Source organism: Xiphophorus couchianus, chromosome 5, assembly GCF_001444195.1.
Source record: "Xiphophorus couchianus chromosome 5, X_couchianus-1.0, whole genome shotgun sequence".
NCBI lineage: Eukaryota > Metazoa > Chordata > Actinopteri > Cyprinodontiformes > Poeciliidae > Xiphophorus > Xiphophorus couchianus.
In genome coordinates this window covers 37,087,488-37,109,164 of record NC_040232.1, presented here as the reverse complement: position 1 = coordinate 37,109,164, position 21,677 = coordinate 37,087,488, and the positions used below count along the sequence as shown (strand labels likewise).

At 38.2% G+C, this 21,677-nt stretch overlaps 1 protein-coding gene and 1 long non-coding RNA gene across 6 annotated transcripts in view; one reads left to right on the top strand and one right to left on the bottom strand.

Moving 5' to 3' along the window:
* Positions 1–276: 276 nt before the first annotated feature.
* lrba (LPS-responsive vesicle trafficking, beach and anchor containing) overlaps positions 277–21,677 on the top strand; it is a 243,144-nt gene continuing 221,743 nt past the window's right edge. For all 5 annotated transcript variants that reach the window (XM_028018763.1, XM_028018766.1, XM_028018765.1 and 2 more), the window contains exon 1: positions 277–1,131. In XM_028018763.1, the coding sequence (XP_027874564.1) occupies positions 955–1,131 (177 nt within the window). In that variant the 5' untranslated portion in view covers positions 277–954. The remainder of the gene's footprint in view (positions 1,132–21,677) is intronic.
* On the bottom strand, positions 16,396–18,785 carry LOC114145286 (uncharacterized). The gene is made up of 2 exons (XR_003595655.1): positions 18,546–18,785; positions 16,396–16,744 (listed from the first exon to the last, which is right to left on the bottom strand). It is a non-coding gene; the product is annotated as an uncharacterized LOC114145286 (long non-coding RNA).

Below are 21,677 nucleotides of genomic sequence, written 5' to 3'. Positions count from 1 at the left end.
AATCTGAATTACATTAAAAAGCCAGATTTATTGAGATCGACCAGTTTTGTCAAGGTCGTATGACTATATACACAAACACCAGCAATTTGCTTGCTTGTCCGGTGGTCAGAGAGAACAGTTCTGGTTTTGTTTATTGTTCCTCCAATGATCCTGAGCGGAGGCTGAGGCTAGGAGTGAAAATGCCAAGAAATGAGAGATTATTAATTGAACTGCAGCATTCTGAGAAGCCACCTGAGCGGCTCACCTGCCTCACAGCTGAATAGACGTTGGTCTGTACAGCGCATGCGCCGTTCACTCTAGGGCTCCACTGTCATGGCGGTGACGAACTGAAGCTACCGGGGCAGATCAGGAAGCAAACCCAGCTCAGCTGGCTCAACCTTGTCATTTTACCGAGTCTCCGGAGCTTCCCGGGCGGCGCCGAGCACACCTCCGTCTGCTACCCGCTTCTTCGGAGCCGGACATAGGACTTCTCTCCTCCTTTGTTGGGAGTTTTCGGTTGTGAGTGTCAAGTGAGTGCGCTCGGAGGCAGCAGCAACTTCCACAGCTGAAGGGGAGAAATTAAAGTGACTGTGTCCAGAGGAGAGAGCGGGAGGACGGCTGGCCGCTCGCTGCCTGCGGTGTGCGCTGTCTTCGCGGCTTTAATCGCATCAATTAATCCGTTGGGGGTATCAAGTTACGGAGCGAGCAGGACAGAGAGTGGAGGAGCGGTGACATTTCCGACCAGCACCACATTCCCCCGTTGCTCCCTCTTCACAGCGTCCCTCAAAAAACTCCTTTAAATGGGAAGAAAAGGGCTCTGAGTATGCGTCTCTAGACCGCTCACAACTCATCTGAAGGGGGAGACAGTAGAACCGTAAAACCCTCCGACCCCCTCGACGTCGGCTGCTCCCTCGCCATTGGAGGTGAACAGGTGCCTTACCTGTGAACGCCACCTGTCCCGTCCTTCCTTAGCAAATGGCTAGCGCAGAGGCGGCGGAGCCAGGTGATGGAAAGGACGGGCGAGCGGGCGCCATGCAGCTCAACCCCACGGTCCCCATCAGGGGGATCAGGATGAAGTTCGCCGTGCTGGCTGGCCTGGTGGAAGTTGGAGAAGTTTCCAACCGAGACATCGTGGAGACCGTGTTCAACTTGGTAAGCTGATTATGGGAGCTCAGGACAGGCCGTGGACAGACCTGTCTCCCTGACCTCACACTCTGCTAGTGTGCCGTCCCGCTGAAATCATGATTTATGTCATTAGCAATTTCTTCTTTTGCATGCCTTTTAACATTGCGTTACATTGGAAAGGTATTTTATTAAAGTAAGAAGCGACTCCTAATTGGATGCAGGTATTTCAGGGTTGCTTAGTTCCCGTCTTTCACTGTTTTAAACTGCTCTAAGCCTGTGATAACACATTTTGCTGGACGATATTGTGATAAATAATGTCATTTCGAGACCATTTTTATGTCATTTCGTGGTAATGGTATAATAATGCAAGAACACATTCTCAAAGATGAATAAACTCTCAATTCTATTTAACATTGAACTGGAAGACATTTTAAATATCCAAATTAAATAAAACAGAAACAAATAAAATGAATGATGAATTCCTTAAAAAAAAAGTGCTAGTTGAGACCAAAGCACTAGACTGTCTTGCAGTTTTTGGTAGAAAAAGTGAGAGAGGAAAACAATAAATCACGCAAATGGAAATTATTGGGCTTGTTTTAATTTATCATGTGAATGATTGATTTATTACTTATTGCAACAGGCCTAGACTGCTTTATAGGTTCCTACATTGTTCCTTCAGAGCCGGCCCTAGATTATTTGGGGCCCTAAGCAGATTTGGCTATGGGCCTCTTATTTCTGGCAAAACTGATAGTTTTAATTCATTGAATTGAGATTCTGTGTAAACTTGAATTATTCCCTGAATTTTAGTAGAAAGAGGTCATATTGCTATGAATTTATAGAGGAGGTATTAAAAACCAGTGGGGGAGCACCTGCCCAGATGGACCTGATATTTTAGCTGCACACACCGAGATGGACATTGTTCATTACTGCATATGGATGATATTAAATGTGTTAACTTTAACAGAACATCATTGTTGATTTTGGTGCCATATTTTCTGCTTCCATGTTGCTGTGGTAAAGTTATGTCGATGACGGCTGGCAAGGGCTGTCTTGGTCTGCCTGATCAGAAATCAGAAACGTGCTGGCTTCTTACAGTTTACTCCACTTCTGAGGAGTTTCAGCTGATGCAGGATCGATATGTAGACTCTAAAAGAACACGGCAATTTAATAGGTTCAAAATTATTCAATAAAATTCAAAATTCAATAAAATAAAATAAAATTTCAATAAAAGCGAAGTTTTGCACCTGAAAAAGGCTGTATAGAAACTTTCAAATGATTAAAAAGTTTCCGATCCATACGATGTTTAGCAAACAGGATTTCTGATGAGATTTTATGCCTCTCAGTGGTTAGAATAAATGTCAGTCATATCCAGTCCGAAGGTGATGTCTGTTACTGTTTTCACAAAAGAAAATTCTGCCACGAAACAAAAGCTTGTTTTGCTTACAGTATTTTCAATACAAAAGGGAGTTTCTGAAATGTTTTTGATGAAAGGTAGACCTTGTGCCGTGAAGTAAGCCTGTACTCACACATCCACTCCGTTGACTGTTTAAATTTAGGTGGTGGAAAACATTATGTAGCAAAATAGTTTATCTAAAATTTCTATTAATCTTCTGGAAAATCTGAATTATTTTATTCTCGCCCAAAACCTAAACTGTAATGCCCACCTCGGTTGCTAATAGCAATGAAAAACTAAAGAGAATAGAATGCGTAATGACTGAAAAAAGTACAGCTCTATGTATATTGCACCTTTTATAAAAAAATGTTTTTTTACATATTTGTTAAAGCTGTCAAAAACAACCAATCAGAGCCAGGAGGAGGGTCTTAGCGCTGTCAATCAACCTCTAGTTCTTGCTGCTCAAAGTACTAACGATGGCAAAACAACTTATCGCTACAGGAAAACCGTTTATGCACCATAATTGGTGGGTGTGTTAACTAGCCTTAGCATTCAAGATATTCAAGAGGAGGGAGGATAAGCAGCATCACACGGAGAGTTATTGACAGATGAACCAGTAACATTGTGAGCATACATGACAAATTTGCCAGTTTTTAAATGCTAATGAAATCTACATTTGTAGCAAATTATAAACATTGATGGAAATTTTAATCGAGACCCATTGTTCATAAGTGTAATGACAAAAATGTGAATTGTTGATGCCTGCTTCCCTTTGGGTTGCGCCTCCTGCTGGCCTGGGAGTCATAATGGCAGGATTAGAGTGCTTATGCTTTGGGAGAAATCTGCATTTCATACTCCTAACATATTTTATAGTTCAGCTGAAATGGATTCTACTTTTCAGAACTGCATCAGAGGACTGCTTCACATACCAGGAGGAACTGCAGGTTAGATTAGAGAAGCTTCTGCAGATGTTTTGTGTGGCCAGTCGCTGCAGGTGCCCTCAGGTCACCGATCAGGTAGTTCTTTTTTGTCTGATAGCGAACTGTAAAGCGACCTTAGTCCACGTGCATGAGAATGAATGAATGGAGCTCTCCACAACCAGGAAGTGTGGCATTCAGGGACGGAGCATGCTCAAGCAGAGTTTCCGCTGCCGGGGTGGGAGGAGAGATGAAGGTGGAACCTGCAGAACTGCTTTGTCACCGTTTGCCAAACAATGAAGCCCTTAAGAGAGGGAACCTCATCCTCCATGTCTGTAGTCATTAAGCGAACTGCGACTCCCACTGTGGAGACAAATGAATCACAGGCAGTTGTCTTCAAGTGGCTGTGTCCTCATCATGACAAGAGGTCTGCTGTTATTAAAGCATGAAAACATAAAATACTAGATTTAGTCACCTTCAGCTTGTTTGCATCACCAGCATGTGAGCTTTGAGTGGCTGTGGTAGTATATGCTTTTTCTTAAAGTTAATTTTCCATGCATATTATGTAGATTTTTGAAAAAAATCATTTTATTCGGTTTAGGGTTGTTGTAAACGAATATTTTAGTAATCGAGTAATCTATCGATTGTTCTTACGATTAATCAAGTAATCTGATGAAAAAAGACAAAGTAAAACATTGGTAAATCTAACATAACAGCAGTATTTGTATCGCATATCAACATCAGTCCAATTTTTCACAGGTGAGCTTCCCTAACAATAACTTTTCTGTAGTTTAGAAAATTAACTCGTAACAATAATGGCTCACTTTCCAAGTCAACCTGAAGAAAAGTTATACAAAAATCTGAAATTATATTCAATTCAATAATAAAGAGACAGGCTCACAAATACGCTTATAAAAATGTCTATACTCCAGCTTTTTGTTTATGCATTCATCTTCAGTCAACTTAACAGATGAACTCTCACCTTGCCCAGACATTTATAGCTTTTGTGTTTATGTTAGTGACGGGATTCGACACCTTCGTTCGTCCCACTCAGAAACAACTACCAGCTACGTGCCGCCATGATGAGCTCCGCCACCCATTTGTTGATATGAAATAAATTTTCCGGTTCATCCGTAAAGCTACAATTTAGCTTTACGGACTAAAATGTTCGTAAAGCTTTGTAAGGTTTACGAATTTTTGAAATAGATATTTCAAAAATCTATTGTGAAATATCCTTCCTCTTATGTGTTCACCTTCTTTTGGATCCTTCCTGCTTTGTTTCCTCCTCTACATGCATGCTTCGTTGCATCATGCTTTCTCTGTAGGTTATTTGTGTATGAGGCTCACCACAGCGGTAGTTTTCATGACTTGACACTTGGGAGGAGGTCCAAACATCAGGAGACAAATTCATTAGACAGCTGGCTTTGTTTGTGCTTGGAGTCGGTGATTTGGTGACCACAGAAGAAGAATCAGTGTTGCTCCCTCTTTATATATTTATCTTCTTTCTCTGCCATTTGCAAAAGAATTTTGAAACTCAAAAGTCAAACGTTCTCCATTTTTGAAACTCAAATTTCAAAGTTATACCTAAGAAAACCTGAGATTAATCACTATCTGAAGTTTGTCTGGCAGTTTTTCAACGTTTCAAACTCAGAGATTTTTCTGTAGAAAATTTCTGAGATATTGAAAATTTCATATATTTTTTTCTAGCAAATGTTTGACTTCTTAAGTCAAACATTTGACACTCAAGTTCAGAAATTTTTATGTTTTCTTGAAAACATCTGTGATCTCAAAATCTCAGATTAGTTGTTTTCTTTTTGGTGGAAATGTATTTACACTGCCCCACATATGCTGTAGTAGAAAATCATCAACCTAGTGAATCATTTACACTTTTTCCTCTTGAGAATCAGAGCAGTCTGTATTCCATGTTACAAACTGAGTCAATAAACTGAACCTGGGAACTATTTTACGATTACAGCAATAGAATGACGGTAAATAATTAAGAACTTAGGTTTAACCTCAGAAGCGGTACACTATCGCCGCACCTCGGTTCTGCTTCACCTGGATCCGAACGGCTCTGCGGTTCTGTCTTCCACAGCATCTTGTCTAATGCTCCACCGGCTCAGGTGTTGCCTAACGAAGACCCATCCCAGTTCAGCCCAACCCGCCTGTAGCTTCATCAAGCTGAGTAAACAGAAACACCCCTGTACAATATTTACCATCTTCTGTTGTCACCAAAACATTTAATTAAAATCACATTTCATCATATCTAAAGTTTATACAGGACTCTGTCGGCAGTTAGTGAACTGTTTCCCTGCTCTAACAAAGCTATTGATTTAACTCTACAGCAGATGACTGGTATACATGTAAAAGGTCGCCACCAGTTCTGAGAGCGTTTGTGCCCTACTTTACACTACTACCTAGTTTGTCATTGTTCAGTTGTGGCTCAGAAGAAAAAAAAATCACACACCACATGTGTTCAGCTAAAAATAGACCAAGGAAAACGGCTCCCAGTGCAGATATTTCAAGTCAGTCCCAACATTGGAGAAAAATCAGTTGGGTTTCTTGTTGTTGGGGAGTGCATTTCTCTGGCCAGTAGAGTTATGAAAGGCAGGTTTAAGGGTACACATTCAATTTGTTTAGGCCACATGTGATGTAAATGGCACCCACAGGGTCACAGGAAGTAGGCCTGCTTTGTTTTGGTGTAGTTAACTGAAGCCCTGAATGAGGAAAGCTGTAGGGAGGGGGTCAGTCTATGTTGGGTTGTGTGCTGTAAGCATTTCTGAATGACCGATCCACCTGTGGAGGTTGTTGGTTGATACAGAGCCAGATTGAACCACAGTTAGTGAACAGTCAATAGCTGTGGTTCACTACATCAACATGCTCAATCTGTTCTTCTGTGGGATAGAAAGTATGAGGATATTAAGGCGGCAAATAACAATTTTATTAATTGAGAAATCGAATAAAAAATATTGTGATAAAACTTCAATTCCATATCACCTCTCCCAGTGTTTGGACATAAATGACAGTCCATAAAGAGACCCAGTACAGTTAACAGGCCAATATGGACGCTGTGCAACCTCTAACCTTTCAGGCCGTTGAACAGGTCAGATGTCCTAACAAGACGTCCTTCATTACCTTAAATAAATATTTAGTTTGCTGATGTTCTTCAGGTAAAACAAGGTTTTATGAAAGAGGAACACCAGCTTAGCAGTACCAGATAATCCAGCTGCAGCGCCCCCTGTCGGCCATATTGCTGCTGGAGCTCCATGTGAGGCGAGACGCCCTCAACCACAGCCTTGTAGGGTGTTGGCAGCGTTTGTTTTGGTTTCTTCAGAAAGTGCTAGAGGCCTGTGAAGAACAGCATGCCTGCTTCTCAGAGGTTTCTGGTGAAACAGAAGAAGAAGGCTACAGTTGTGATGTGGACGGTTTATTATTAAATCTTTATTCATTTCATTCAATACAAATAAAAAAAAAATTTAATACAAAGAAAAAAAAAATAAAATAATTTAAAAATGAAATGAAAGGTAGCAGAAAGAAGAAAATAATCTTATAATATCTGCCCCTTTTTCTCAACTATGGATCAAAACAACAAAAAACAAACAAACAAAACAAAAAAACAAACAAAAAAAAAAAACTAAAATTTTTTTGATTTGTCTTATGTGACAAAAAAAAGAAAACAAAGGAAGAACAAAGAAACAAGGTCAATCATCAATCTCAACTGAACAATACTATACTTTGACTTTATACTATTTCATACTTCTTCAAAAAAACAATCTTTAACATTCTTTTAAACATGTGTAATGATTTAACATTTTTAACATCGTTTTGCAGGTCGTTCCACAGTTTGACTCCTTGTATCAAAGTACATCGTTCTTTCAAACAAGTTCTGAATTTAGGTTTCTTAAAAATCTGTGTCCCCTTAAGGTTATAACCACTCTCTCTCTTTTCAAAATTTTTTTGGATGTTTAAGGGTAATGTTTTTAGGTGTGCCTTATACATAACCAACAAAATATTATAATCAACTAAATCATTGAATTTCAAAAACCTCAAATTACAAAATAATGTATTTGTTGGATATTTACCATGCTTTCGAGCAATAACTCTTATTGCCCTTTTTTGCAAAACAAAAACAGATTTTGTACTAGTATAACATGCCTTTCCCCATACCTCAACACAATAAACCAAGTGTGGAACAATTAGTGCATTATACAACATAAATAGTGCATGATCATTCAGAAAATCCCGTACTTTATAAAGCACTGCAATTGATTTTGCTAATTTTGTTCTTAAATAATTCAAATGGGATTTCCATGATAATTTCTCGTCAATGATCACACCCAAAAATTTCACCTCACTAACTCTACAAATCTCTACACCATCAACTTTAAATGGAGTGTTTACAGTTCTTTGTCTCCTTGTAAATAACATATAATTTGTTTTGTCCAAATTTAAAGATAATTTATTAAGTTTGAACCATTTATGTATTTGCATAAATTCTATTTTCATTTCTTTTAACATCCCTTTTATATCATTGCCCTGACAAAAAAAAGTGGTATCATCCGCAAATAGAATACATTTGAAAAACCCTGATACATTTACCAAATCATTTACATATAAGATGAACAACTTTGGTCCAAGTACTGAGCCCTGTGGAACTCCACATGTAATTTCACAAAATTCGGATCTAGTATCATGTACTTGTACAAACTGTTTTCTATTCTCCAGGTAGCTCGAAATCCACTGTAATGCCGGCCCTCTAATCCCATATTTAATAAGTTTTTTGAGTAAAATGCTATGGTCAATCGTGTCGAATGCTTTCTTTAGATCGACATAAATGCTGGCACTATATTGTTTTTGATCAATAGCATTTGTTATATGTTCTGTCAGTTCCATAAGGGCCATTGATGTCGAATTTTTGGCTCTAAATCCGTATTGACTACTACTTAATATATTATTTTTATCTATAAATGTATCTAATCTATTTACAAATAGTTTCTCCAAAATTTTTGAGAACTGTGGCAACAAAGATATCGGTCTGTAATTACTAAACATACATTTCTCACCATTTTTGTAAATGGGAATTACCTTTGCTATTTTCATGGCATCTGGAAATTTTCCTGATGAGAATGACAAATTACAGATATAGGTGAATGGTTTAATTACATAAGACATAATTTCCTTTACAAATTTCATATCCATATTTACCCAATCCTATGATTTTTTATTCGCCATTTTGTTTACGATACTCAGTATTTCTTTCTCATCCGTTTCTCCAAGAAAGATGCTGTTTGGACAACTCCCAATTTTTTGGGTAACGTCGCTATCATCTTTTGGTATCTGAGCAGCAAGTCTTGGACCAACATTTACGTAATAATGATTGAATTCGTTTGCTATTTCATTCCGATCATAAATTTCAGTATTTTCTTTTAAAAAGTGTGTTGCAATACCAGATTTTATTGTATGCTTTGTAGAAACACTATGTATAACTGTCCATATTGCTTTTGTGTCACCGTTACTTTTTGTTAATAGGTCGGTATAATATTCTTTTTTATGTTTTCTTATAATCCATGTCAATTTATTTTTATATTTCTTATATCTATCCTCTGCTTCTTTCGTTTTTAACATCAAAAAGGATGAATACAAATTATTCTTTTTTTTACAAGCATTTCTCAACCCTTTTGTCATCCATGGCTTGTCAACAGCACCTTTCTTAACAAAATTAGTTGTCATACAATGTCTTTTATACAGAACTCCCAAAATATTCATAAACTCATCATATGCTCTGTGTACATCATCCACATATACATTAGTCCAATTTTGTTGACACAAATCATTTTTCAATTTATCCAAATTTTTTTTGACATATTGAACACTTTTTTCGTTGGCACAGGTACGGTAATATTTTTCTGGTGATTTTTATAAATAGCAAAAACTGGTAAATGATCACTTATATCGATTTTGAAAAGTCCACTCAGCACCTCTCCGTCCGTAATATTAGTAAAAATATTGTCAATTATTGTGGCAGAGTGTGTCGTAATTCTTGTTGGTTTTGATATCAATGGAAAGAAACCCAAACTACACATTGTATCAACAAACATACTATTTAAATCAGTTTGGGTTCCTAAATCTATATTAAAATCTCCACACAGAATTAATGTTTTATTTTTACTCATTTCAATAAGCTCTATTAATTTTTCAGTAAATAATTCTAAGTTAGATCCTGGTGTTCGATACACACAACTCACCACTATATTTCTCGATTTCTCGCTTAACACTTCTATAGTAATCATCTCCATTACACCTTCAACAGTTGTTGACATAGTATCCTTTATTTTACACCTTATTTCACTATCAGCAAACAAAGCAACACCCCCACCTCTTTTACTACTTCTATTCACATAATATAATTCATATCCATTTATTTGAAAATTGTTTTTATTTTCCTCATTCAACCAAGTCTCTGAAACTGCTATTATACTGAATTGTCCATTCAACCGTTTTAAGTAATCTGTTATTTTTGAGAAATTAGAGTTCATACTTCTCCTATTTAGGTGAATTACAGAGAAACCTGCTTTTATCATTTTACTGTTGTTAAATTTCTCCTCATCATAGTATTCACACTCGATATCTGGAAAAGGATCTGCAGTTATCAAGTTTACATCATACAATTTAGAATCTGAAAATTCATAGTCATTCATTATTTTTGTTTGTTGTATTTTAATATAAAAGAATCCAATTTAAAAAAGGGAAAAAAATAGAATAAAAAAGTACTTAATAAACCCATAATGTTAACATAAAGCCACCTCACTGTTTGTTGGACATCCTCTATTTATCCACTATTTACTTGTCCAGTTGCTCTAAGGATCTAATCCATATACCTCGAGCATTTTCAGGAGCATCCTTTGTTTTAATATAAACTTTACAATTCATCGTCCATGTTGCCTGAATTTTATTTTGTTTCTTCAGTATTCTGGCTTTTTTTTGCAATTTCTGCATTCTTTTTTGTGAGATGTTCATTTATATAGACACTTGTACCTTTCAAATTTTTTCCTTGTTTAAGCAGCTCAATCTTATGTTTTCTATTTGTGAACCGAATAATTATTGGTAATGGTACTTTCTTTCCTCTTTGACCTTTAACTGATAGAGTATGACAAGCTTCAATATTCTCCTTTTCAATGTCAATGTCTTTACTTTGCAGGAATGCAATAACCTGCTCCTCGGTAGTAGCTTCATGTTCAGAGTTAGTATCAGACCTGCTCCCTCTCACAGCTTGAGAATAGCTTGATCTTATATCCAGTCCTGTTATCAAGACATCGTTTATTCGAGAGTATTGTTCTAGGTCTGCAACTCTGTTTTCCAAAAAGTCAATTTTCTTTGCTTGTTCCGCAGTTTGTATCTTTAGCTGCTTGATCTCAGTTAGCAAGTCTGTTATAGTTGACTGTTGCTTTGTCAGTAACGCCAATTCACCAGACATCATATTCATAGCGTCCTTTAGTTCTTCAATATCTTTCTGTATTACCTTCAATGCCATCTTCATCCAATTCCTTAGTCAAATCGCCATACCAGCCTCTGCCCGCTTCCAGTTAGCTTTCCAATTAGCCTTGTTAGCCTCTCTCCTCTCACCGTCGACAACTCCACGGTAGTGCCCGAGTAGAGCCTCCATACACGAACCGATTTGGTACAGTGTTCTCCACAGCGTCCTCTCCCCCGCTGCGACTCGACACAGCAGAAACCTCTGATGTAGTTATATATGAAATTCCTCGCTCATGTCACTCCATTTCTCTGAAGAAGCGAATCATGGCGTCTGCTTCGTCGTGAGTGATACCTTTGTTTGCTCCCACCAACACCTTGTAGGGTGTTGGCAGCGTTTGTTTTGGTTTCTTCAGAAAGTGCTAGAGGCCTGTGAAGAACAGCATGCCTGCTTCTCAGAGGTTTCTGGTGAAACAGAAGAAGAAGGCTACAGTTGTGATGTGGACGGTTTACACTGATTCCATTATAATACCAGATGACAGAAGTTGTGTCTTCAGGGCAGCACTGTGCTAAAACACCTTTCAGAAGAACTAATGCTAAGTTCTGCTTTCACACATTAAAACCGAAACATGTTTCAAAGTTTTGAACTAAACATGAACGGATTAACATTTTAAGTGTTTCTGACATCAGCTAAATGTTTCCATCAGACGTTGAGCCAGAGTTGAGGAAGTTCTTATTGAAAGTTGTAAAACTAGTGTGGTGCTGTTTGAAGTTAGCAATATAAGCTAACTGCTGCATTCTCTGTATTCAGACAGGAAGGATCAAACTAACAAACTCTTCAGCAGTGTTTGTGGTTTAATGAGATGGAAAAGGTCAGGGATGCAAAAGGTAGTTCACATTTCTGAACTACAGTTAGAAATGTGCAGGCATGAAACCGCCTTATATGACCGCCTTCACAGTTTCATGTGAAGGCGGTCATATTGATGAGGAGCTCAGGGTTAGCAGGGAACATCCCACTCAACAAGATGGTTTTATTTAGTTTTTTCAACTTGAAATATTTCATGTGATGTTCATCAAATCTGTGCTGAGTGACAGGAAAGAATGAAAGTATTCATTAAAATCAGACTTGATCTCTGTCAATTCAGATTTTTTTTTTGCAATATGCAGCTTTAGTTAAAAGCAAGATAATTAGCATATTAACTGTCATCATGTTGCATCCTTGCATATGCATTTTCTTGCTTCATATTTTGATGTACATACTTATTTCAGTTTATGTCATTTTACATTTATATTTAATTTTTTATTTGTGTATATATATTTTATATTTAAATTACTTGCAATTTCACACTTGTGTTATAAATGTTACATCATTATTTGTGATGTAAATTACTTATTTACATCACAAATTACTTATATTTGCTATATACTTTGGATGGGAGGAGCCTGTCCACAGGTAACCAATTTCCCTTTGGGGATCAATAAAGTATATTCTGATTCTGATTTATTTTCTGTGGCCATCAATAGTTATGGGTTTGACTGAATCTGCTCTCATACACAGTTCTCTAACATTTTCAGAAAAGAAAATGTTAGAGAAAATGAATTTCATTTTAGACTGAAATTCAGTCTAAAATATGACATTTTAGCATTCCTAATTATACCTTCTGAACCATTTGAAAGTTTATTTTTACATATTTGACAAGGTAGTCAACCTATTATTTTTGTCAGTTTATTTATTTTTTCCATTGGCTGTTGTACTCCTAATTGAACTGACTGAACAAATTGAAGTTGTTTTTACATGTTTGAAGCTTATGAAGATGTTGGTGGATGTAAATGTGACGTACTGGTTCAGCGTTATAAAATAAATGTGTAATTCACTATATTTATGTCTGTTTTTAAAAAAAAACGAAACATCTTAAGTCAATTCAGCTCTGTTTTTCTGTAGTAAATCTCAGAAATCAGTATCGGAAGTGAAAACAGTGTATCTTTGCAGTCTTACCATGAACACGATGGTCAGTGTGTCCTGCTCACATATAATAAGGCATCAGATGTGGGTGGGAGCCACTGAGACGGGGTTTAAAGTTGTGGGGTGTGTTGGCCACTGGGTGGACCCTCCACATCCCACACACTCCAGTGAAATGGAATAAAGGGAGCTCACTGTTGTGCAACTCTGAGCACTCCTGAAGCGTTTCTGCTCTGTGCCAGGGGAGAAACCACAGCTGTCAACAAAAATGGTTTCCACTCTGACTGATCTGTGGCTACACAGTCACACTTGCAAATCAGCGCAAGACACTCTTTATTTACTTTTTAAACAGTTATGAAACACGGTGAAGAAACCTGAAACTGCTGCTGCGCAAGTTACTCAACAGGTTGTTGCTAGGTAACCAAAGAGTGACTAAGTTAATTGATGCCTCTGTCCTTCTTTAGCTCCCAGTGAGAGATTGAGTGAATAACATCTTTCCTCTGCTTACATCCCCCAGAATGCTGTGCGGTTCATAGCAATGATTGAATATTCTATCAGATGTATTATCAGTTGATATTGATCACAGGTCTGTCACAATATATATTTTTGATTTACTGTCCAGCTCTTCTCATGATCTTGTTGCTTGGTTACCACAGCACCTTTCTATGGGTTCCTGACTGCTGCAGACCTGGATCTGCAGCTCCTAAGATGCTAGAGGAGAAAATGTTCACATGCTGCTTAACTAGACCTGGTCATAATGTTATGCCTGATCAGTTGATGTTTGCTTTGAACTCAGATTTGATTAGATGCAGGATTGGTCTATTTTAAAGGAAGCAAATTCAAAACTATTCAGTCGCTATCTTACTTGAAACAGCAGTTATGTAGTTTAGACGCATCAATGGAGAAAAACACTCAGGAGTTTTCATCTTTTTGATTTACTCCTTGTGTTTTCTAGATGAATGACTCGTATTGTGAGCTATTTTTAAACTTTCATATCTGTGTTACTGTTTGCAGCATGTGTTTGGCTGCTGTGATGTCAACTCAGACGACCCTCCTCCTGGTCCAGGGTTGAAGCGCTGCAGGCCGACCACTTCCTTTGCTTCTTTAAATATCTTGCTTCTTGAACGTAGTGCATCTCTGAAGCAGCATCAAGCAATAATCTAGGTTTACCATTTTTATTTATTTATTTTTTACATTTTACTGGAATTACAAAGACATGTTCATTCTTTAAAATTAGATATTGTTTTTGAAATAGAGATAATGAATTATGATTTGAAATGTGGCTGCCAAATGGATGATCAGAGGAATAATGGGTTCATTCGCACACACTCCGTCAGCGGTGAAGGAAGGTGGGATCAGAGCTGTGTGTGTGTGTGTGTGTGTGTGTGGTGTTCCGTTCCTCTAGGCGTTCTCTGCCCTCTGTAGCAACAACAGAGCAGTCTAATTTGACTCTTGAATGAAATGCTATCTGCTTCTCTGTGTTATCTGCAGTATCAGCCCAGCTTCACAGTCACTCCTCTTCCTCCATAGAGGAAAACATGAAAGCATCTGGTGTTTTAGGCCTGACTGCTTCTCCTGCTCTGTAGCTGGGGTGCCCCCCCTCTGCCTGATGGGATGAAGACTTATTTATGGTAGAAGGAGATGAGAATCAGCTGAGCAACAATTAAAACCCAGTCTGAAGCAGAAATCTGCAAATCACTGACTTTAAGGTGTGTTTGCGCAGCATAGGAACCAAAGTGGTCCTATAGTGTGTTGAAAGGAAATCGCACACGTGCAGAACTTTGTCGATATTCTGATATCAACAAAACAACATTTCGCAATTGCGGCGTTTCCAATAAATAAGAAACACTATTAAAATCACATATGAATACATTTCTTAAACATGCCGCCGCGCCATCATCCCATACCACTTCCTGTGGTCTTTGTCGTTTCTGCCAGTGGTAGCATCCTGTGTCGATCACGTGATGCAAAAAAAGTGTTTCCATTGCATTCGCCGATTACCGATCTTTAAAAAGCCTGACCTGTCTATTCTGATTTTGATCAATACCATTTTTTTTTTTGTCTAAAATGTTGCTAAATATAGCAATAAAGTTGCTGAGTTGGCAACAGTAGGGTAACTATTGTTAACTGAACGTCCAGACATGACCTGGTGGGCCGGTCTGCCAGTCAAACCTCTCTCACAGGAGAGCAGAAGAGGACAGTGGTTGGTTTTTAGACCCTTGCTGAAGCAGATAAGATCAGGGATAAGATTTTATCATCGATCATCGATCTCCCAAAATTAAGAAAATATGCACCGATAAATTGACCGGTGAATAAATTGTTGCACCACATTTCAGTGGTTCTGAAGTTGGATTTTTCCTTAAAGCTCAGGCTCTCTGACTTAACCACCATCTCTCCATCAAAGCAGTGCTTTGTGTGTTTTAACTTGCAACTGTAACTGAAATCAAATGTGTGTTCAGCGCAAACAGCTATAAAATCTTTAGCCTGCTGCTGCTCCCCACCCCCAGTCTACCCATATTGAGCTGCGCTACTGTTCTCAGCCACTCCTGAGCTCCTTTGTTGAGCAGGATTTTAGGAGTAGCAGCGGAAGCTCCAGTGACAGCTCAGGATAAACCACAGGAAGCCTGTTGGGCTGGAAGGAACTACTGCTGACCACTTCCTGGATCTCATTCCAGGATTTCCTCAATTTTTCAACACTTGATGTTTAGGCATGATGAAAATTTCAGGTTTGTGGTTCTGAAAAGGTTTACTGTAAAGCACTACCCCAGTACAAGATTTCAGGCTTGAGGCGACAGAATTTAATGGTAAGTGAATAATACACAAAGGCATGTTCTGGTAATGAATTATTGTTTTCATGTGGATTGTTTTCATCCATTTAAAGATTTCTATTTTGGGGTTCCTTAAGCTGAAGAGCAAAGCATGTCATAAATTATTAAAGCCTTTAAATGTGTTCTGCTGAAGCTGTTATCCTGTGATAAGTTGTTTCTCCACCATTAGCACATCTGCCAGCGGGTACATCGGGTTGATTGACAGCACTAAGACACTCCTCCTTGCTCTCATTGGTTGTTTTTGGTCGGGAGAGATGAATTTCCTCAGAGGGCAGTAGTAGTTCATGGAGGAGGTGGAGGAGATTGATCTTTTCACTGATTATCTGTCTCATATCATACTTGTCATGACATAGTGACAGAACATATTCTTTATGAAAGTTAATACTACAGCTTTAAGAATCGTACGAAAGTACATAATTCCTCACTGTGTCAGATAAATGTTCCTCAAAAGTGTTTGTCTCCTGTGGATGCTAAAACCGGATTGTGGAATCGGATTAAAACACAGCAACAAACTTCTGACCAACCGCATAACACTTGGCACAGAGCTCTGTGGAACCAGTTTGTTGCCTCTGGTCTTCTGGTGTCGAGTTTGGCAGGCAGTTGCCTCCCAGAGCACAGACGTATTCAATCCACTGGTTATTACACTCATAGTGTACAGTTGACTCTGTAGACATTGCCTGATGTGAGGACGTTGCGCTCCTGGACTTGACCAAGTTAAATGAATGTTTGTTCTATCTGATAAGGTGGAAGACTTTGAGGCTTCTGTTGTTTAAGTGTGTGGATGAAGTCAGTGGGCACTGGAGGTGGGACCTATTAAAAACAGTTTATGTCTACTAACATACACAGAGTTGTACATTTTCACTCACTGTTATATGAACATAGGTAAATCTTTTACATGGATCCTTTCGCATGCAGCTATTTCCCCTGGCTGGCAGGGAGGGTCTTCGTGTCTGAAGTCTTATTGCAGTCCTCCATGGACCAGGTCAGGCTGAAATTCCTCACTAATGACTAATCCTTATCTCTTCCCCTTTTCACCTCCCTGGTCCAGATGCTCTGATCACATGTTCAGGCACTAGTAAGCAAACAAAAAAAAGACATGATCTTTCCTCTGGTCCACATCTCAAGAAAAAACAACTCTTCCACTTCCTGCTCTATGCATTAATCAAAGCTATACTGATTTCCCTCAATGCCAAAACCGTCTTTTATCAGAGGACGACCATTTTTGGTATCTTGATTCAGTATTTTTAATCCTCTACATATTGAGGATTAAAATGAGTTAAACTTGCTGGAGCTAAGTGACTGCCTCTGGGCTGAGACTCGGTCTAATGAGGGCCGTTTCCGCAGAGGCCTTTTCCTTTTGTTGACAATGGCAGCCAGCCTTCAGTTTAAACTAGATGGGGTGATAGTGTGTGTGTATTAACGTGATCGGATCCTCTGTTGGTTCCCCTGATGTAGCAGTCAGTGTACGTCTGCGCTAAGATTTGGTTCTCTAAATACAATCATAGTTTATGGTTTGTTTTTGCCACTGTTTGGTCTTCATGGTAATTGATTTTGGTTTACAGGTGTTGCTAGACTTTTTAATACAATTAAGCATATGCTTATACTGCAGGTTATTGTCTGTCAGATCTATAGAGCATAATAAAGTTTTGGCTGCAGCCAAGGAGGCTTTCATGTCAGATGTTTGAATCTTCCTTTGCTGGCTTGTCAACATGGAAGAAGAGAAAAATCTGACGATTAATAAGAGGTGGAAAATGGCACCCACCAGCTGCATTTCCATTTCAAATATGTGCAAAACTTTGTCAATATTTTGCTAATGTCGACAAAAACACAATCTTGCAGTTGCAGTGTTTCCATTAAATAAGAAACGCAATTAAAATCACACATAATATTTTTGTTCATGCAATAAGTCATCAAAGTCATGCCGCGCTATCATCCTCCAACTACTTCCCGTTGTCTTCTTTGACGTTTCTGCCAGTAGTGACATCCGGTTGTTTGTGTGATGTGAAAAAGATGTTACTATATCAATTTTGTAAAATACACTGATTTGGATACAGCTGAAAATCCACCTCATGTTAGCAAAACATTTTTATCGAATGAGTTTTTTCAAAGTTGCTGTGTTTCCAGTAAGCAAATTTATTTTCATTATTCCATTTTGCACAATTGTATGATTGAAGGAAGCACAGCGACTGTTGCACAACTACTCCTCTAAATTCAAATTCATTTGGTTTTGATTTGCAATTCTGGAGAAATTGTTTATTCTAAAATGTAGATGAATTAATAGTTGTGCAATCTGTGACATCATTAAAAATGGTCACCTTCGGTTTGAAGGATGCGATAATTGCACTGGTGTTGTATTTCTATCATATTGGAGCTAAATTAAAGCGTGCCTTCCATCATATGCTGAGCTTCCTGTCTGCTGGAGCTGTTTCTCCCCAAACTATGAGTGTCTATTAGTGAGATTGATATTTGGATATTGTCATATCACGACTCATGTGGAGAGTCTCTGCTGATGCAGAGCACAGTCTCTTGTGGATGAATAAACTAAACTGTGTTAAGTTTGACAGGATGGCTTGTTAAAATAATTCCACTTAAGAGCACTGTTGAAAATGTAGGCCAGCGGTGAGCAGCACAGCCACTCTGCCACCATGAGAGGTTTCTTCCTTTAATTCACATTAACATGAATGCGGTCATTCTGGCTTGTTACATAAGCTGCCATTTAAAGTCCTCATGTCTTTAGTGATAATCTACTGAATTGCTTTTTTCTTTCATGCAGAATTAGATTTTAATATCTTTGTACTAAACTGAAAACTACAAAATCTCTTCAAACCTTCCACAGTGGCTCTTTATATTACAAATAATTAAAGGGGACTTACACAAAATTCGCTTTGGATGTTTTTGTTCTTCCATCCGAGTCTCTACTGCTTCTAAAATCAGTCCAAGCACTAAGAAGAACCATCCATCCCTTTTCTGGAAACAAGTTCATGTTTGTTGGTGTCTGGAGAACGAGCCATTTTAAAAACCCTCCTGATTTTTAAGTCACTGCTGCTGAATCTTCATGCTTGTTCAGAATGCTCCACCTCTGCTTCTGGGTCTGACTCAGTCAAACATTCACCTTTGTGCGTCTGTTTACAGCCATTTTGCGAGTGTGAACATTGAATTGGGGGGGAGGAAAAGGGGCGTGGTCAGCAGCAGCTTATTTGCATAAAAGGGACAGAGGCCTAAAACAGTTAATTCTAAAAGGAGCTCAAAATAGGCAGCAGTGACCAGGTGAAGTCTCCTTATCAGAGAATGACTTCGTGCAAAAAATTTAATAAATATGTTTTCCCTATGACATAGACCAGTTTTAGTATGTTTTAGTTCTCTCCCTGGCTTAATGCACCTGGATCCAATGGTGGCTCATTAGATGGCCTAAGAAGAACATTGACATGCTGAGGAAGTTACTACCACCAGGGAGAGAACTAAAACATGCAGGATGCCGGCCCTTGAGGATCGACTTGAGGTCTATGGCACTGGTGCCATAGACCAACCCTAACCTGTTGAAAAGATGCATAATAGATCCCCTTTAAGAAACAACCAATGTATTTAAATCTAGATGCAACATATGCAGAATGCAGCAGATCTTAAGTTCCTTTTTCTTCTTTTTAATAATTGCATTGAATTTCCACTACAGAATGACTAACAGTAGGAGCAATCTATATTTAGATCCAATTCTTATGAGTTTGGATTTTTTTTTTTTTAAATTTCAATTTTCCATGGGAAAAGTATTTTTAGTAGTCTTTTTCTTACTTTGATTTTTTTTTAAGGTTTAACATTAGCTGCTCCTTAGCTGGATCTGTTTAGCTGGACTGAAGGGAAGAATGACTCTCTGGTCTGTAGAGGCTGCAGACGGCTGGTCCGGAGGAATTCAGAGCCTTCCTAGGAATTCCAGCCATTTTCAACACAGAGTCACATTCAAGTCCTGTTGCATTGTCATGGTCTCAGTCAGGCTGTGCATTTAAATTTAAAATGATTAGAAATGACTCTGCTTTTTTAAAAAAAAAATTCAGCATATTTGTGTAAATGGGCAAAATATTCATTAATGTAATTGTGTTATACCTCATGTATTAATTAGTTGCAGGTGGGCTAGTTTAGCATCTGCTTCTTGTTTATTTATAATATCCCATTTCTGAAGGCTGAATGTCTGTTCTGGTTTCATGTGTCTAAGGAGACATCATAAGTGTGCAGCAACTAGTTAACGCAGTTTGACTATTTTATCTCTCAGATAAAGTAAACTCACAGTTCATGTGTGATTCATTCGGCCTATCAGCAGCCTTTGTTGTTCTCCATGGAGACGAGAGAAGCTTGTTGTGCCGCGTGTTTCAGCCCAGTGGCTGCTGAGCCGCTCAGCCATGATTAATTCAGGCAGACCTCTGGAGAGGAGCGCCAGGCAGGGTTACCCGGAGATCTGGTGTCTTCCTGCCAGGATCACACCGCCGTCTATGAAGGACACCAGGCTGCAGCACCTGGAGAACGGCAAACATGCACGGGATGACCTAATACTGAAACGGCCGCAATTGTTAATGTCATTAGATCGACATGACTGGATTAATATTTTTAAATTGCTAAAGTTTTTACTCTTAGTTTCTTGGAGCTTTTTTATTTCAGGCTGTGTGGAACTGTAATATTCTGTTTTATCAATTGATGAATTAATGTAAAGATGATTGAGCTTAGCATCGTCTTTCCATAACATGTAGAGCAAATTTTTCATAATATGCATATTATTGTTATTATTATTATTATTATTTTTAAAAGAACATTATATTAAAAAAATATTGTCAGTTGTATTACATCCTCACTGAATAAATAAAAATGGTTTTTCTAACATTATTAACCATATTTACAAAATGTACCAAAACAGGAATCTTTTAGGTTGCTACGATCTACACAAATGTAGATATAAAAATAAGAGTATATTTCTGCCAGGGAAGAAAAAAGAAATATATATTTAGAAAAACGTGGAAATTTCTGAAAGTTGAAAATTTGCTATAAAAAAAGTTTGACTTTTCAAACCCAGGAGTTTTTTTTTTCTTGAAAATTTCTGGGATTACCGGTAATCTCAATGGGAGTTTTTTTCTTGCAAATTTTTAACTTTTGTTTTCACCTTAACCATTTGTTGTTTTTCAGTTTCATTTAATGAATTCAAATGTGGGTGACAAGCCAATACAAAACAAGTGAGATTAATGAGACAGATATATTTGTGTCAGTGGTGAATAGGGGTACACCGATCCACATTTTTCACTACTGATACCGATATCTGATTTTTAGTATCAGCTGATACGATTCGTTACAGAAAACGGAGCTGAATTGACTTTCAATGTTTCTTTTTTTAAAAAAACATAAATGTAATGAATTACAAATTTATTTGATAACTCTGCACCAGTACAGCACACTTAAATAGACCAGTAGCTTCGCAAGCTTGGTCAAACATGTAAAATCAACTTTAATTTGTTCAGGTAGTGCAATTAGGAGTAGAACAGCGAATGTTAAATAAATAATAAACTGACAAAAACAGGTGGACCACCTTGGTCAAACATGTAAAAATAAACTGCAACAAACTTTCTTTTCAAATGGCTCAGAAAATGAAGTAAGGAATTCTGACAGTAATGTAAAATACATAATAAATCAAATGTAGCTCAGAGCACAAAGCATAGAATTAGACGGTATAGATGTGACTTACTCAGTGTGGATGGGGCAAATTGTCACTGATACCCAATCTGAAATTTTTTTCATTATGAGGACCAATACAGATATCAAAGTCGGTGCAACTCTAGAAGCAGGAGGGTCAGGTTTCTGCACACACTCCCTCACACCATGAGAAAGTGTCCCAAGGTCATGGAGCAGTTCATCCTCAGCTCAGAACTCCTTCCTGTTCTCAGGCGGTGACAGAATGTGTCTGAAATGATCCCAATCATCCCAGCTTCCCTTCCTCTGGTTGCCACTGCAGTGAGACTCCAGGGTTAGCCCCC